General features: G+C 39.7%; 1 protein-coding gene across 4 annotated transcripts in view; it reads left to right on the plus strand.

Annotated features, from left to right (window-relative positions):
* Positions 1–2,324: 2,324 nt before the first annotated feature.
* LOC115223387 (bone morphogenetic protein 7-like) overlaps positions 2,325–13,905 on the plus strand; it is a 39,113-nt gene continuing 27,532 nt past the window's right edge. For 3 of the 4 annotated variants that reach the window (XR_005003598.1, XR_005003599.1, XR_003882805.2), the window contains exons 1-2: positions 2,325–2,495; positions 7,365–7,821. Coding sequence is in view for 1 of the 4 variants with exons in the window: in XM_036512664.1 (XP_036368557.1) it covers positions 7,398–7,821 (424 nt within the window). In the remaining 3 variants the exon portion in view is untranslated. The remainder of the gene's footprint in view (positions 2,496–7,364; positions 7,822–13,905) is intronic. The other variant, XM_036512664.1, reaches the window with a different exon arrangement.

The raw sequence follows: 13,905 nt of genomic DNA on the forward strand, positions 1-13,905 counted from the left end.
ATTTCTAGTTAGCTAAACACTTTAAAACTTCATATGCTAGTAGAATGTGTCAAAATAAAACATTTTTTTTCTCTTGGCTTTCTTGATAAAATTGTAATTCGTTTGTTTAACGTAGTTTAATTTTTCGAATTTTAACCAATGAATCGCCTCTAATTGAGCTAAAATCATTTGCTGCGTCTAAAAATTGAGACAACATCCTGTCACTAACCCTAAACCTCACCCTAACCCTAAACATTTTTTTCTTAATTGTTAAATTAATTTAATTGCTACGCGTGTAAAAAAAACGTTTTTTTTTTTACACGCGTAGCAATTAAATTAATTTAACAATTAAGAAAAAAAATTTAGGTTTAGGGTTAGTGACAGGATGCTGTCTCAGTTTTAGACGCAGCAAATGATTTTAGCTCAATGGAGGTAATCGATTGGTTAAAATTGCCGAAATGCTCGAAATTTCAGACGAAATATCTTACAAACTATAGAATTTTCTCAATAAAACCAAGAGAAAATGGTGTTTTATAAACACATTCTACCAGTATACGAAGTTTAAAACTTTTTAGTTACCTAGAAATTGTTACAAAGTGCCGTTCAAAAGGAAATTATCCGTGACTTAATATCTAAAGTGGTAGAATGGGGTGTTGGTTTGTTTATACCCTCGTAAGCAAACCAACACCAGTTCGACAAAAAAAGAGCGATTGAATAAACACCAGACTTCATAAAGAAAATAATATGTACTGGAGTTAACTCGTTCGAGTAAAATCCACCGAGGCAGTACCCCAGCATGGCCGCAGTCCAATGATTGAAACAAGTAACATCAGTACTCCGCGGCACACTGGTATTTCAGCCTGGCTGTGTTTGTAGACAGTTGAAATACTTAAAAAAAAAAATTAAATGATAGCATGGCCACAGCTCGTGAGCTGAAACTATAATCAATCATTGTAGTTGCGGGTTGGCCCCCTTGTAGTTGCAGGTGGGCCCGCTTAGTCTCCTAGCAACCAATACTTTTAGACCCAGTCCGCCATTGCTTTTAGAAAAAATTTTTAGTTCAGGTGTACTCTCAAATTTTGAAAAGAATATAAGAGTACCGCGAGTGGGAAAAAGGTTGCGGAGTACAGCTCTACGTAACAACTTCGGCAGAGGTAAAGAATAAGCACACCACCCGTTTTCAGCGTAACCCTAACCCTAAACCTGGCCGCCTGGTGTGCGTATTCTTTATCTTCACCACAACTTCTACTAAGACGTTGAGCTAGCAGAATCATTGGCACGCCGACCAAAATGCTTACCGGCGAGCTGGCAGAAACGTTAGCACGGCGGGTGAAATGCTTAGCGGTATTTCGTCTGCCGCTACGTTCTGAGTTCAAATTCCGCCGAGGTCGACTTTGCCTTTCATCCTTTTGGGGGTCGATAAATTAAGTACCAGTTACGCATGTAATCGACTTAATCCGTTTGTCTGTCCTTGTTTGTCCCCTCTGTGTTTAGCCCCTTGTGGGTAATAAAGAAATAGGTATTTCGTCTGCCGCTACGTTATGAGTTCAAATTCCGCCGAGGTCGACTTTGCCTTTCATTCTTTCGGGGTCGATTAAATAAGTACCAGCTACGCGCTGGGGGTCGATATAATCGACTTAATCCGTTCGTCTGTCCTTGTTTGTCTTCTCTGTGTTTAGCCCCTTGTGGCTAGTAAAGAAATAGGTATTTCGTCCGCCTTAGCGTTTTGAGTTCAAATTCCGCCGAGGTCGATTTTGCCTTTCATCCTTTCGGGGTCGATAAAATAAAGTACCAGTTGAGTACTGAGGTCAATGTACAATCGACTTACCCATCCCCTAAAATTGTTGGCCCTGTATCAAAAATTGAAACCATTATCGTTATTATAGGCGAAATGACTCTTTCAAAACAACAAAATTCTACTATAAAATATCCGTATATTCCCGCCAATTATTCTAACCCATCATTAACACCCCCCACCTCTTTTATCAACTACACCGCTCTGCAACCCCCCCCCCCTTATTTCAGGACTACTAACTCCTACTCCCGATCAGCCTCTTCGTGACCACTACCACCACCATCACGTTAAGTATCCTTCCCGTTATAACCCCCTACTCTTACTGTTCCTACCGTCACCAAGGGTACCCCGCTTAAAGCTAGTTACCCTTCAAACACCTCTAATAACACATCTTCTCCTACTATTACTCCTATTCTTCTTACTACTATTACTGTTACCCCCGACATCGCACCCTCTTCTGAACGAATATCACATCCTCCCCCTCTACATCCCACTCTGTACTATATTACCTTCTATTATAATCACCACTAACATCAACAAACTAAATAATAATAATAATAAACAAGTAAATCAATCAAAGCCGAGTCGAAATCGAGGCTGGTTCTGCTCAGTTGTTGATATAGAAGTGCGAAGGTGCATCACATAACGACGCATTGGTGGATGGTACAGGTGCAGCTGCAATAACAAGTGTTCCAACAGCAACAACTTTATGTATGTGTAGGTCTGTATGAAGTTTCTACATATTTACTAAATACATTTGTTTATCTTTTAAATGTCTTTGTGCAACACTTTGTGCAAATGTGTGTCTTTTCATTCACAAGAACGACAACAACAGCCAGAACCAACCCTCGTGGTCTGTCGATCTAAAATATAGTAGCCAGATCGCCCTCAAATCAAATCTGATTGTTTCAAATAAGACAACGGCATATCTGATGATGTAGGCTTTAAAAAAGACGCGATGGACACGGATGGACTGACTTTAAAGTTATGCGGCTAAACAACAATATCTGTCACCGGTCTATAATTGTCATCATTCGCATCATGTTTGTTATTATTATCATCTTTGTTTTCCAACTTCATTGAAATTTCGTTGTTGCTTTTAGTTGGAAACTTCGTCACACTTCACTGGGAAAGAAAAAACATTGAACCGGGAAATTCTTGAAACAATCCTTACTTGTTGCTTTTTTTAAAGAATAAAACACAAAAACATATATTCTCTCTCTCTCTCTCTCTCTCTCTGTATATATTTTGACACACACACACAACTTTAGGCTGCAGTGTGGCCCAATAGTTAAGAAGTTCGCTTCACAACCACGAGATATCGGGTTCGATTCCATTGCCTCGGCTCCACTCATACTCTGATTGAAATTGGATGGACAGAAACTATAGAATTCCATCGGGTAGATTAATACCTCTAATTCAATAGGAGAATTGCAATTAGAGTACATGTGCCTGTGGAATACTCAGCCACTTATAAATTAATTCAGGAGCAGGTAATTTGTCGGCGAACGGCGGAGATCCGCACACACGCGCCAACACATATATATCCTGCTGGTTAAGGAATTTAAGATGAATCTATTTTCATTCCACTCTGTGAACTTTTGTTATTCTCCCACAAAGATCTTTACTTACTACACCGCTCTAGTTGTACGATTTAACTCAAAACTTTTTGGCGAAAAACAATATATTTTTTAATATATATATATATTGTATATATATTTATTTACTGATTGCTATATAGATTGGTTACCATACTCTTTACTCTTTTACTTGTCGAGCAAATCGACCCCAGGACTTATTCTTTGTAAGCCTAGTACTTATTCTATCGGTCTCTTTTGCCGAACCGCTAAGTTACGGGGACGTAACACACAAGCATCGGTTGTCAAGCGATGTTGGAGGGACAAACATATATACACACATACTTATATATATACGACGGGTTTCTTTCAGTTTCCGTCTCACAAGGCTTTGGTTGGCCCGAGGCTATAGTAGAAGACACTTGCCCAAGGTGCCACGCAATGGGACTGAACTCAGAACCATGTGGTTGGTAAGCAAGCTACTTACCACACAATCACTCCTGCGCCTACTGGTTATTATGTAAAAAAGACTTTACTTCTCGTCCTGTCCGGGTCGCTAATCTAAAGTACCTATTAAGCACTGGGATCAGTAATCGACTTCCTCTCCGAAAATTGTTGGCCTTCTGCCATAATTTGAAAGATTTATGCAAAGAAGACAACGATTAAAACGATAAACATTGGAGAAAAATAGAAAGATTTGCGTGTCTAATGTTTAAAAGACCACCTTATTGATAAGACAATTAAAGGTAGTTAAAATATGATGGAGTACATAGAAATAACAACTGTCAGATTCTGTGAGAATGAGTTTATAGAGAAACAAACACACGACAGGCAATAACTATTTCTTTACTACCCACAAGGGGCTAAACACAGAGGGGACAAACAAGGACAGACAAACGGATTAAGTCGATTACATCGACCCCAGTGCGTAACTGGTACTTAATTTATCGACCCCGAAAGGATGAAAGGCAAAGTCGACCTCGGCGGAATTTGAACTCAGAACGTAACGGCAGACGAAATACGGCTACGCATTTCGCCCGGCGTGCTAACGTAGTCTTGATTATACTGAGAAGACTTACCATGATGGCTCGGGTTGAATTCGAACTCACGACTGCGAGATACAGGTGTCCGAAATGTTATCTTCATAGCTACTTTTAATATTGATTTCAGCTTATGGCACAAGGCCAACAATATTTTAAAGATGGGACTAAGTCGATTACATCGACTCCAGTATTCGTCTGGTACTTATTATATCGACTCCGAAAGGATGAAAGGAAAAGTCGACTTCGGCGGAATTTGAACTCAGAACATAAAGACGGACGAAATGCCGCTAAGCATTTTGTCCGGCGTGCTTACAATTCTGCTAAGTCGCTGCCATAACATCAAAAGTAGTTATGGCAGCGACTTAGCAGAATTGTAAGCACGCCGGACAAAATGCTTAGCGGCATTTCGTCCGTCTTTATGTTCTGAGTTCAAATTCCGCCGAAGTCGACTTTTCCTTTCATCCTTTCGGAGTCGATATAATAAGTACCAGACGAATACTGGAGTCGATGTAATCGACTTAGTCCCATCTTTAAAATATTGTTGGCCTTGTGCCAACTACTTTTGATGTTGGTTTCTAACGTCTCACATTTCGGGGTAGGATAATAATCAATGCCGGTACTTCACTGGTACTTATTTGTCGACCAACGCATAACGATGAAAGACGAAGTTAACACCGATGGGATTTGAACTCGGAACGTAAAGAGCCGTAACTGAAATACTTATTTCTTCACTACCCACAAGGGGCTAAACATAGAGTGGACAAACAAGGACAGACACACGGGATTAAGTCGATTATATCGACCTCAGTGCGTAACTGGTACTTATTTAATCGACCCCGAAAGGATGAAAGGCAAAGTCGACCTCGGCAGAATTTGAACTCAGAACGCAGCGACAGGCGAAATACTGCTAAGCATTTTGTCCAGCGTGCTAACGATTCTGCCAGCTCACCGCACCGATTCAGCCACTTCACTGCCCTTTTCTGTTTTAATTTGGGAAGTCTAAGACTAACTTTGTGTTAGGAATAATTTGTCAGTTCTCGAGTGGTAACAATGTTTAAATATAAAGAGATAGGGGTCTCACGGTTTATAGGAAGGTGGTGGTGGTGGTGGTGTTCCAGGTCAGCTCCATACTCAAAAACCTTCCAGTCGCGACTTCCCTGTTCTTTTATAATAGGGGTTTTGTATCGAGTGTTTCCTTTTTTATAAGACTGTTAAGATTTGATTTAAAGGAATTCGACTGCTATTTCGGTAAATTTTCAGATTAACACCCGCACGATTTTCACTAAGAAAAAAAATCGGATTTTTTTTGCGTGGAATCAAGTACCCTAACCTCCTAATATGCTGCAAATCCTTTATTTTGGTTCGGAAAAAAAGGTGGGGGCGATGGGGGATATACTTAATAACGAACCGTGTAATTCACACTCTGGAAAATTTATTTCTGTAAAATGTTTTTGGTTTTTTTTCGTAAACACACAAGATATAGTCTATAAATTTAGGATGTTTTTGAAAGATACTTTATTTTATCATCAGAATATATATACTTTCTCACACAACAATTAAGATATGTTTATTTTAAATCGTTTATATTTTATTTTGGTAAATTTGAAAATTTAACGCTATTTCTTTCTATTAAGCGGAGAAACTTTTTAGTAACAGGGCCGAATTACAATACGTTAGGATCTTGCTGGGACGTATCTTTACTAATAAAAATAATGACTCTACTTTCGCGAATTCATAATTATGTGACTTATAATCAATAATTGTTTTGGCTTTAATCAAAGCTCAACCTGTTGCTTTCATGAGGGTGGGTTAACGAATTCGTCAGTGCAGTGGCATAGTTAGAGTGTGTGCCACCCGTGACCGCCCTTCAGTTTGCCGCCCCTGGGCTCTACAAACAACACATTGCCTACAGCAGACCCAAAAGTGCTGCCCGAGGCGGACCGCGGCAAGACTTTCGTTTCCCCCTCCCCCACATCCTTCTTTAAAACTTTTTTTCGACACAAACCCCCCATTTCGGCTATGGGGAATACGAATCTGCAAAAAAAAATTGGCAAAAATCGACATTTCTAAATTACTAACCCACCCCCATTTATTTCCTTCATTTTTAACTTTTTACAGATTTTTTTTTTTTTCAAAATATGCGGAAAAATACGGAGATTATGATTCAGGAAAAAATTTTCAAAAATCTTTGTAAAATTTTTTTCCAGAATTTTTTCTTTTCTAAATATGTGGAAAAATACAGACATATGTGCATATTAAATGCTTTCAAAATATTTAGTTTGGATCTTTTCCTTTTGAACGGCAGATGTCAACACAATTTCTAGTTAACTAAACACTTTTAAACTTCGTATACTGGTAGAATGTGTTTATAAAACATCATTTTTTTCTTGGCTTTATTGAGAAAATTCTATAGTTTGTAAGATATTTCGTCTGAAAGTCCGAACATTTCGGCAATTTTAACCAAGCGATTACCTCCATTCAAGATCCTTTAGTTTGACTGAAGGCGGAGGTATTGTTTTCAGTCGTGTTTGTTAGTTTGTCTGTGAACAAGATATCTCAAGAACTATTGGGTGGATTTGGATGAGACTTTCAGGGATGTTTGACCTCATGACTGGTATGAACTGATTAGGTTTTGGGATCAACTCTGTACCGGACAAGGATTCTGGATTATTTTTCCGCTTTTTGGGGTTTTTTTTACTTAATTTTTGAAAGTGGTTGGGTTCCTTTTTAATATTCTCATTTGTAAGAGCAACCGAGTTTATTTCAGATATTCTCATTTTAAAAATCATCTCTGGCTAATCGTTAAGAGGACGTTGGTGTTGCCTTGGTGGAGGTTTGCACTCTCCGTGTGCTCGTGTTGTTATTATTATCATTATTATTTTTATAATTATAATTGTGTTGTGTTTGTGCGCGCACACAGTTTCTGTGTAAAAGAATGGCAAGTAATTAGAATATCATTTATTCATTCAGGTGTCTTCCAAATTCAAGATATAAAAGAAAAAGATGACAGGTGACATCTTTGCCTATACCAGTCACTTGTTATGTCTGGTATTGCTGGCGTGTTTGTTGTGTTGGCCTCCTTGTGTGTGGACCACTCGAATGGATGATACTGGCTTCTACACCGACAATGGCCTGGAACAGTCTGTGATGGTCAGCCGGATCCCACATCGTGTGAAGAAGGAATTTCAACAAGAAATACTCACCTTGATGGGATTACACCACAAACCGAAACCGCGGGCTCCCGGTAAGGAGACTTCTGCTCCCCGCTTCATGATCGATCTGTACAATAGGCTGCATGGTTCAGGTGCCAGTGGATCCATTGAAGACGACGATGAGGATGAACACCCCCACTTCTTCAGCAGAACTTTAGAAAATGAAATGCCTAAACTCAACAGTTCTGATGTTATCATGAGTTTTGTCAACCATGGTGAGTATTTACTCATTATTATTATCATTATTATTATTATCATTATTATTATTATTATTATTAGTGAAAGTGCGTGGCTCAGTGGTTAGAGCGTCGAGCTTACGATTGTGAGATTGCTAGTTCGAATCCCAGACCGGGCTGCATGTTGTGTTCTTGAGCAAGACACTTTATTTCATGTTGCTCCAGTTCACTCAGCTGTAGAAATGAGTTGCGATGTCACAGGTGCCAAGCTGTATCGACTCCTTTGCCTTTCCCTTTGATAACACTGGTGGCATAGAGAGGAGAGGCTGGTATGCATGGGCTACTGCTGGTCTTCCATAAACAACCTTGCATGGACTTGTGCCTGGGAGGTTAACTTTCTAGGTGCAATCCCATGGTCAGTCATGACCAAGGAGGATCTCAGCATTATTATTATTATTATTATTATTATTATTATTATTATTATCATTATTATTATTATTATTATTATTATTATTCAAGATGCTTAATGGTATTTTTCCCGTTGCTACACTCTGAGTTCATATTCCGCCAAGGTCGATTTGACCTTTCGTCTTTTTGGGGGTCAATAAAACAAGTACCAGTTGAACACTTGGGGTCGATGGCACCTTGGGCAAGTATCTTCTACTATAGCCTTGGGCCGACCAAAGCCTTGTGAATGGATTTGGCAGACGGAAACTGAAAGAATCCTGTCATGTATATATATATATATATATATATATATATATGTGTGTGTGTGTGTATGTGTGTGTGTGTATATGTTTGTGTGTCTGTGTTTGTCCCCCCCAACATCGCTTGACAATTGATGGTGTGTTTATGTCCCCGTCACTTAGCAGTTCAGCAAAAGAGACCGATAGAATAAGTACTAGGCTTACAAAGAATAAGTCCTGGGGTCGATTTGCTCAACTAAAGGCGGTGCTCCAGCATGGCCACAGTCACATGACTGAAACAAGTAAAAGAGTAAAGAGTATATATATATACACACACACACACACACACACACATACACACATACTCCCATACTGCATATATAACATCAGTAGAGGATATCCTCTCTCTCAGATTACCTCTAAGTAGAGGAATTATATCCTGTAAATTTGGTTAATTTGCCATCAAGCAGGCAGACAGCCAACATAAATATTGGTTGGTTGGTTGGATGCCACTTACTGATGCGCAAAGACAAGAGCAAGAGAAAGAGGCCATGTGTTGTCAGACAAAGTGAGAACTTCTATGTAGCCACTGCCAAATTTTCCTCCAGTCTCTCTTTGTCATCTTAACCTTTCTGATACTAACTCTGTCTGAAACTGGCTCCGGTTCCATAATACAAAAGTTCCTGTTTGAACGTGACACAAATTAAAACCTTCCATCAAAATTTCATGTTTATCTTATGTTCCAAATACCGGGTTAATTTGTGTCAAAGTTATTTTCTTAAATTCTTCATTCTTTTCGATGAAGTTGCATATTTTAACCCTTTCATTACTGTATTTATTTTGAGACGCTCTGTGTTTCTTTCGATTACTTTAAATATAACAAAGAGTTTATTAAAATAACTTAGTTATCACTCAGCTAGTGTTAGGAACATAAATTGTGACTAAGGTTTGGTGGAAGATTTTAATTCAAAACTTACGAAAACAAGACATTTGTACTACAAAGCCAGAGCCAGTTTCAACCGGGCTGGTATCAAAAGGGTTTACAGAAATATGGCAACAAAAGGCTTAAAAGAGGGAAGACATATTAGTTAACTCTTTAACTGTGAGATTAAATTTTATGGTCGTTATTCCAGTAAAAATTTACCAAAAATAGAATTGTTATTTTCTGCAAGTCACATTGCCTCTATAAACTTGACTTACATCATCATCGTTTAACGTCTGCTTTCCATGCTAGAATGGGTTGGACAATTTGACTGAGAAATGGCGAACCAGATGGCTGCACCAGGCTCCAATGTTGATCTGGCAGAGTTTCTACAGCTGGATGCCCTTCCTAATGCCAACCACTCCGAGAGTGTAGTGGGTGCTTTTACATGCCACCGGCACGAGGGCCTGTCAGGCAGTACTGGCAACGTCCTCGCTCGAATATTTTTACACGTGCTACCGGCACAAGTGCCAGTAAGGCGACATTGGTAACAATCACGCTCGAATGGTGCCTTTTACATGCTACCGGCACGGAAGCCAGTTAGCCGCTCTGGCAACGATCATGCTAGGATGGTGCTCTTAGCACCCTACTAGCACAGGGCACAAGTGTCCATAAGGCGACTCTAGTAAAGATCACACTCAAATGGTGCCTTTTTTGTGCCACTGGCATGGAAGCCGGTTAGCCGCTCTGTCAACGATCACTCGTATGGTGCTCTTTGCACCCCGCTAACACGGATACCTCAGCAGAAAATAGTTTCAAATATGACATTCTTCAACAAAATTTAGATTGATATATAAAGCTGCTTCCTGCAGTTAAGGATAATTAAATTTTGGGTGGAGATATCTGCTTTCCACAGTAAAAGGGTTAAGGTAGTCTTAGACACTTTATATCAGAAGGCAAGGCACCATAATCATGGCCAGAATATCACTTAAGGATCGTGTTCTGATTACTAAAGACAAATATGTTATGATATTTACACGGAAGGGTCACTGAGTGATCAGAAGTTTGCTTCTCACATGCTTCTGACTTCAGTCTCACTGAAGTGACACCTTGAGCAAGTGTTTTCTAATATAGCCCTAGGCTAACCAAAGCTTTCTGAGTGGATTACATCAACATCATCATCATCATCACCATTATCATCACCATCATCATCAACATCATCATCATCGTTTAATGTCAGTTTTCCATGTTGGCCTGAGTTGGACAGTTTGACAGAAGCTGGCCAGTTGAAGGGCTGTTCAGCCCCCCCCCCCTGTCTGTTTTGGTATGGTTTCTATGGCTGGATGCCCTTCCTAGCGCCAACCCCCTTACAGAGTGTACTGGGTGCTTTTACGCAGCTCACCATCACACACACACCATCAACATCATCATCATCATCATCGTCATTTTAATGTCTGTTCTCCATGATGATGGGGTGGGGTGCATGCATTGCTGTATCCTCACCTTGACATCATGTGATTGTTGTAAACAAGTGTCAGCATAGAGGTCTACTTTCAGTTTCCCTCTACCAAATCTATTCACAAGGCTTTGGTCAGCCCAGGGACTATTGTACAAGACACTTGCCTCAAAATACCATGAAGTGGGGGGAAGCAAACTTCTTACCATACAGCCATGCCTGCACCTAAATATTTAAATCAACAGTTTTCAATCACAGCTGACAAAGGTGCATATGGCCCTAAAGCAACCTTTTCATGGCCCTCAAGCAACCTTTTCATGGCCCTCAAGTAACCTTTTCATAACCCTCAAGCATCCTTTTCGTGGCCCTCAAGCATCCTTTTCATGGCTCCCAAGCATCCTTTTCATGGCCCTCAAGCAACCTTTTCATGGCCCTTAAACATCCTTTTTGTGGTCCTTAGCAGCCATTTCGTGGCCCTCAAGCATCCTTTTCATGGCCCTCAAGCAACCTTTTCATGGCCCTCAAGCAACCTTTTCATGGCCCTCTAGCAGCCATTTCATGGCCATCAAGCAACCTTTTCATGGCCCTCAAGCAACCTTTTCATGGCTCTCAAGCAACCTTTTCATGGCTCTCAAGCAACCTTTTCTTTGACTTGTGTCTTACATTTTTTGGTGCAGCCCCCTAAAAAAAAAAATTCCAGGTTTTGGACCTGGCCTGGCCTGGATTTTAAAAAGGTTGAAAACAACTGATGTAAATATTTCATATTCAAAATGATTATGGACAAGGAGAGCTGCATCAAAAAGTGCCAATCACTAATTGTGTGGGGAACCTGTGGAAGGGGTACAGTAATCCCTCACCATATCACGGTTCACCTATAGCACACTCAGTACATCGCAGTTCACCTATCATGCCCTCAGTACATCATGGATTTTTCTAGTCAATATATGTGAATTTATATCACAGGCTCCTCAGTATATCCAGGTTTCTGTGGCCAATAGGTATTTATAGTTTTTTTAATTTTAATTACTTCTGTGGGAGGTTTTGGAATGTAACACCATCGATAGTTGAGGATGACTGTAGACCCGGAAAAACATGGGACAAAGTGGTGAAGCATGACCTTCAGATGTTAGGTCCCACAGAGGCAATGACAAATGATCAAGACCTCTGGCGGTTTGCTGTGCTTCAGAAGATTTGTCAGGCCAAGTGAAATTGTTGTCATGGACAGCGCCAATGACACGTAAAAGGCACTTGTGACAGTGACACATAAAAGGTATTCATTACATTCTTGGAGTGGTTGGTGTTAGGAAGGGCATCCAGCCATAGAAACCATGCCAAATCAGACTGGAGGCTGGTGCAACTCTTTGGCATACCAGTTCCAGCCAAACCATCTAACCTATGCCAGCTTGGAAAGCAATTGCTAAATGATGATGATGGTTAAGAAAATAAAATGGAGTTGACATAGACCAGAAAGAGTCAAAGCCCCAAAAAACTGCCTCAACATCTGTGATCTATAATTCTTTAAATATAAACACCAATTTATATTGCCAGTTTGTAAGGAAATTTCACACGCACTCTTTGTGTGTGTGTGTGTGTGTGTTCGTGTGTGTGTGTGTACGTGTGTGTGTGTGATCATGTATCATTAAGCCATGACTGTTGGTAGCAGTGTTTGGTGTAGCTTACTGCCAAATGTCGTTATAATTAATTTTTTATTAATTACATATGCTATTAAACAGTTCCACAATATACTCACTGTAATTTGCAAATCTCCCTTGCCAAAATCTCACCCTGTTGGATGTTTTTGTCATTTGTTTTCTCTTTTGTATGTTTTCATAACCCCCATACACTCACACACAAAAACTCATTTGTTTATCAAGTGATTTACTTAATATAACAACAAAACTCTCTCACCAAACTCCATCTAGTTTCTTTTCAAAAGAAGATCCATACCAGCCTATAAAAAAGTTTCATCTAAAAAGGATCAAAAGCAAAGTCAACCTCAGTGGAAATTGAACTCAGAACATAAAGAAAAATGAAATACCTATTTCTTTATTACCCACAAGGTGCTAAACATAGAGGAGACAAACATGGACAGACATAGGTATTAAGTCGATTATATCGACTCAGTACGTAACTGGTACTTAATTTATCGACCCCGAAAGGATGAAAGGCAAAGTCGACCTCGGCGGAATTTGAACTTACAACGTAACGGCAGCCGAAATACCGCTAAGCATTTCGCCCGACGTACTAACAATTCTGCCAGCTCGCTGCCTTTAAAATATACAGGGAGGACAAGATCCAATTGATCGAAATTGCAAGAGACAGGCCTACAATTCCAGTCTGTTATATATTTTGAGTATTGTTATCACTAGCGATATCAAGATATAACTTTGTATTTTGTATTTTATGTGTAGATGTATATATATAGTTGTACATGTAATATGTACACATATATACATGCATAATATATCTACCCATACGCACACACACACACACATACATAGGGGCAGGTGTGGCTGTGTGGTAACAAACTACGTTCCAAACACATGGTCCTGCGTTCAGTCCCACTGTGTGGTGACTTGGCATGTGTCTTCTGCTGTAGCTTCAGACCAACAAAAGCCTTCTCAGTGGATTTTGTACATATATACAGGCATACATACATATATATACATGCATGTTCTATATTTTATAAATTACCCATATTTACTTACCCATGCTTCATTCCCCTCTTGCCTACATAGGGCATCCATTCTCTTTTAACACAGCATGAAGTTTTGTAACAGCACATCCGCTGCCGTTCGTGGAAAACGAAGAGACCCTATTCACCTGCGAACGTTTTACACCGCCTTCCACGACTATCAAATTCTTACAATTATGAGAACAATAACATGGCTCTTTTCAGGGCAACCTCGCATTCAATTCTTACACCATTCTACGAGGGGGTAGGAACCCCTTTACATGGCTTTCTATACACTTACAAATACATTCATTCGCCGTAAACTTATATCAATATTTGCCTGAATAATCATCATAATTCAGTGCAATCATTAACAGTACTTTCA

This window comes from Octopus sinensis, linkage group LG23 (genome assembly GCF_006345805.1).
Source record: "Octopus sinensis linkage group LG23, ASM634580v1, whole genome shotgun sequence".
Taxonomy (NCBI): domain Eukaryota; kingdom Metazoa; phylum Mollusca; class Cephalopoda; order Octopoda; family Octopodidae; genus Octopus; species Octopus sinensis.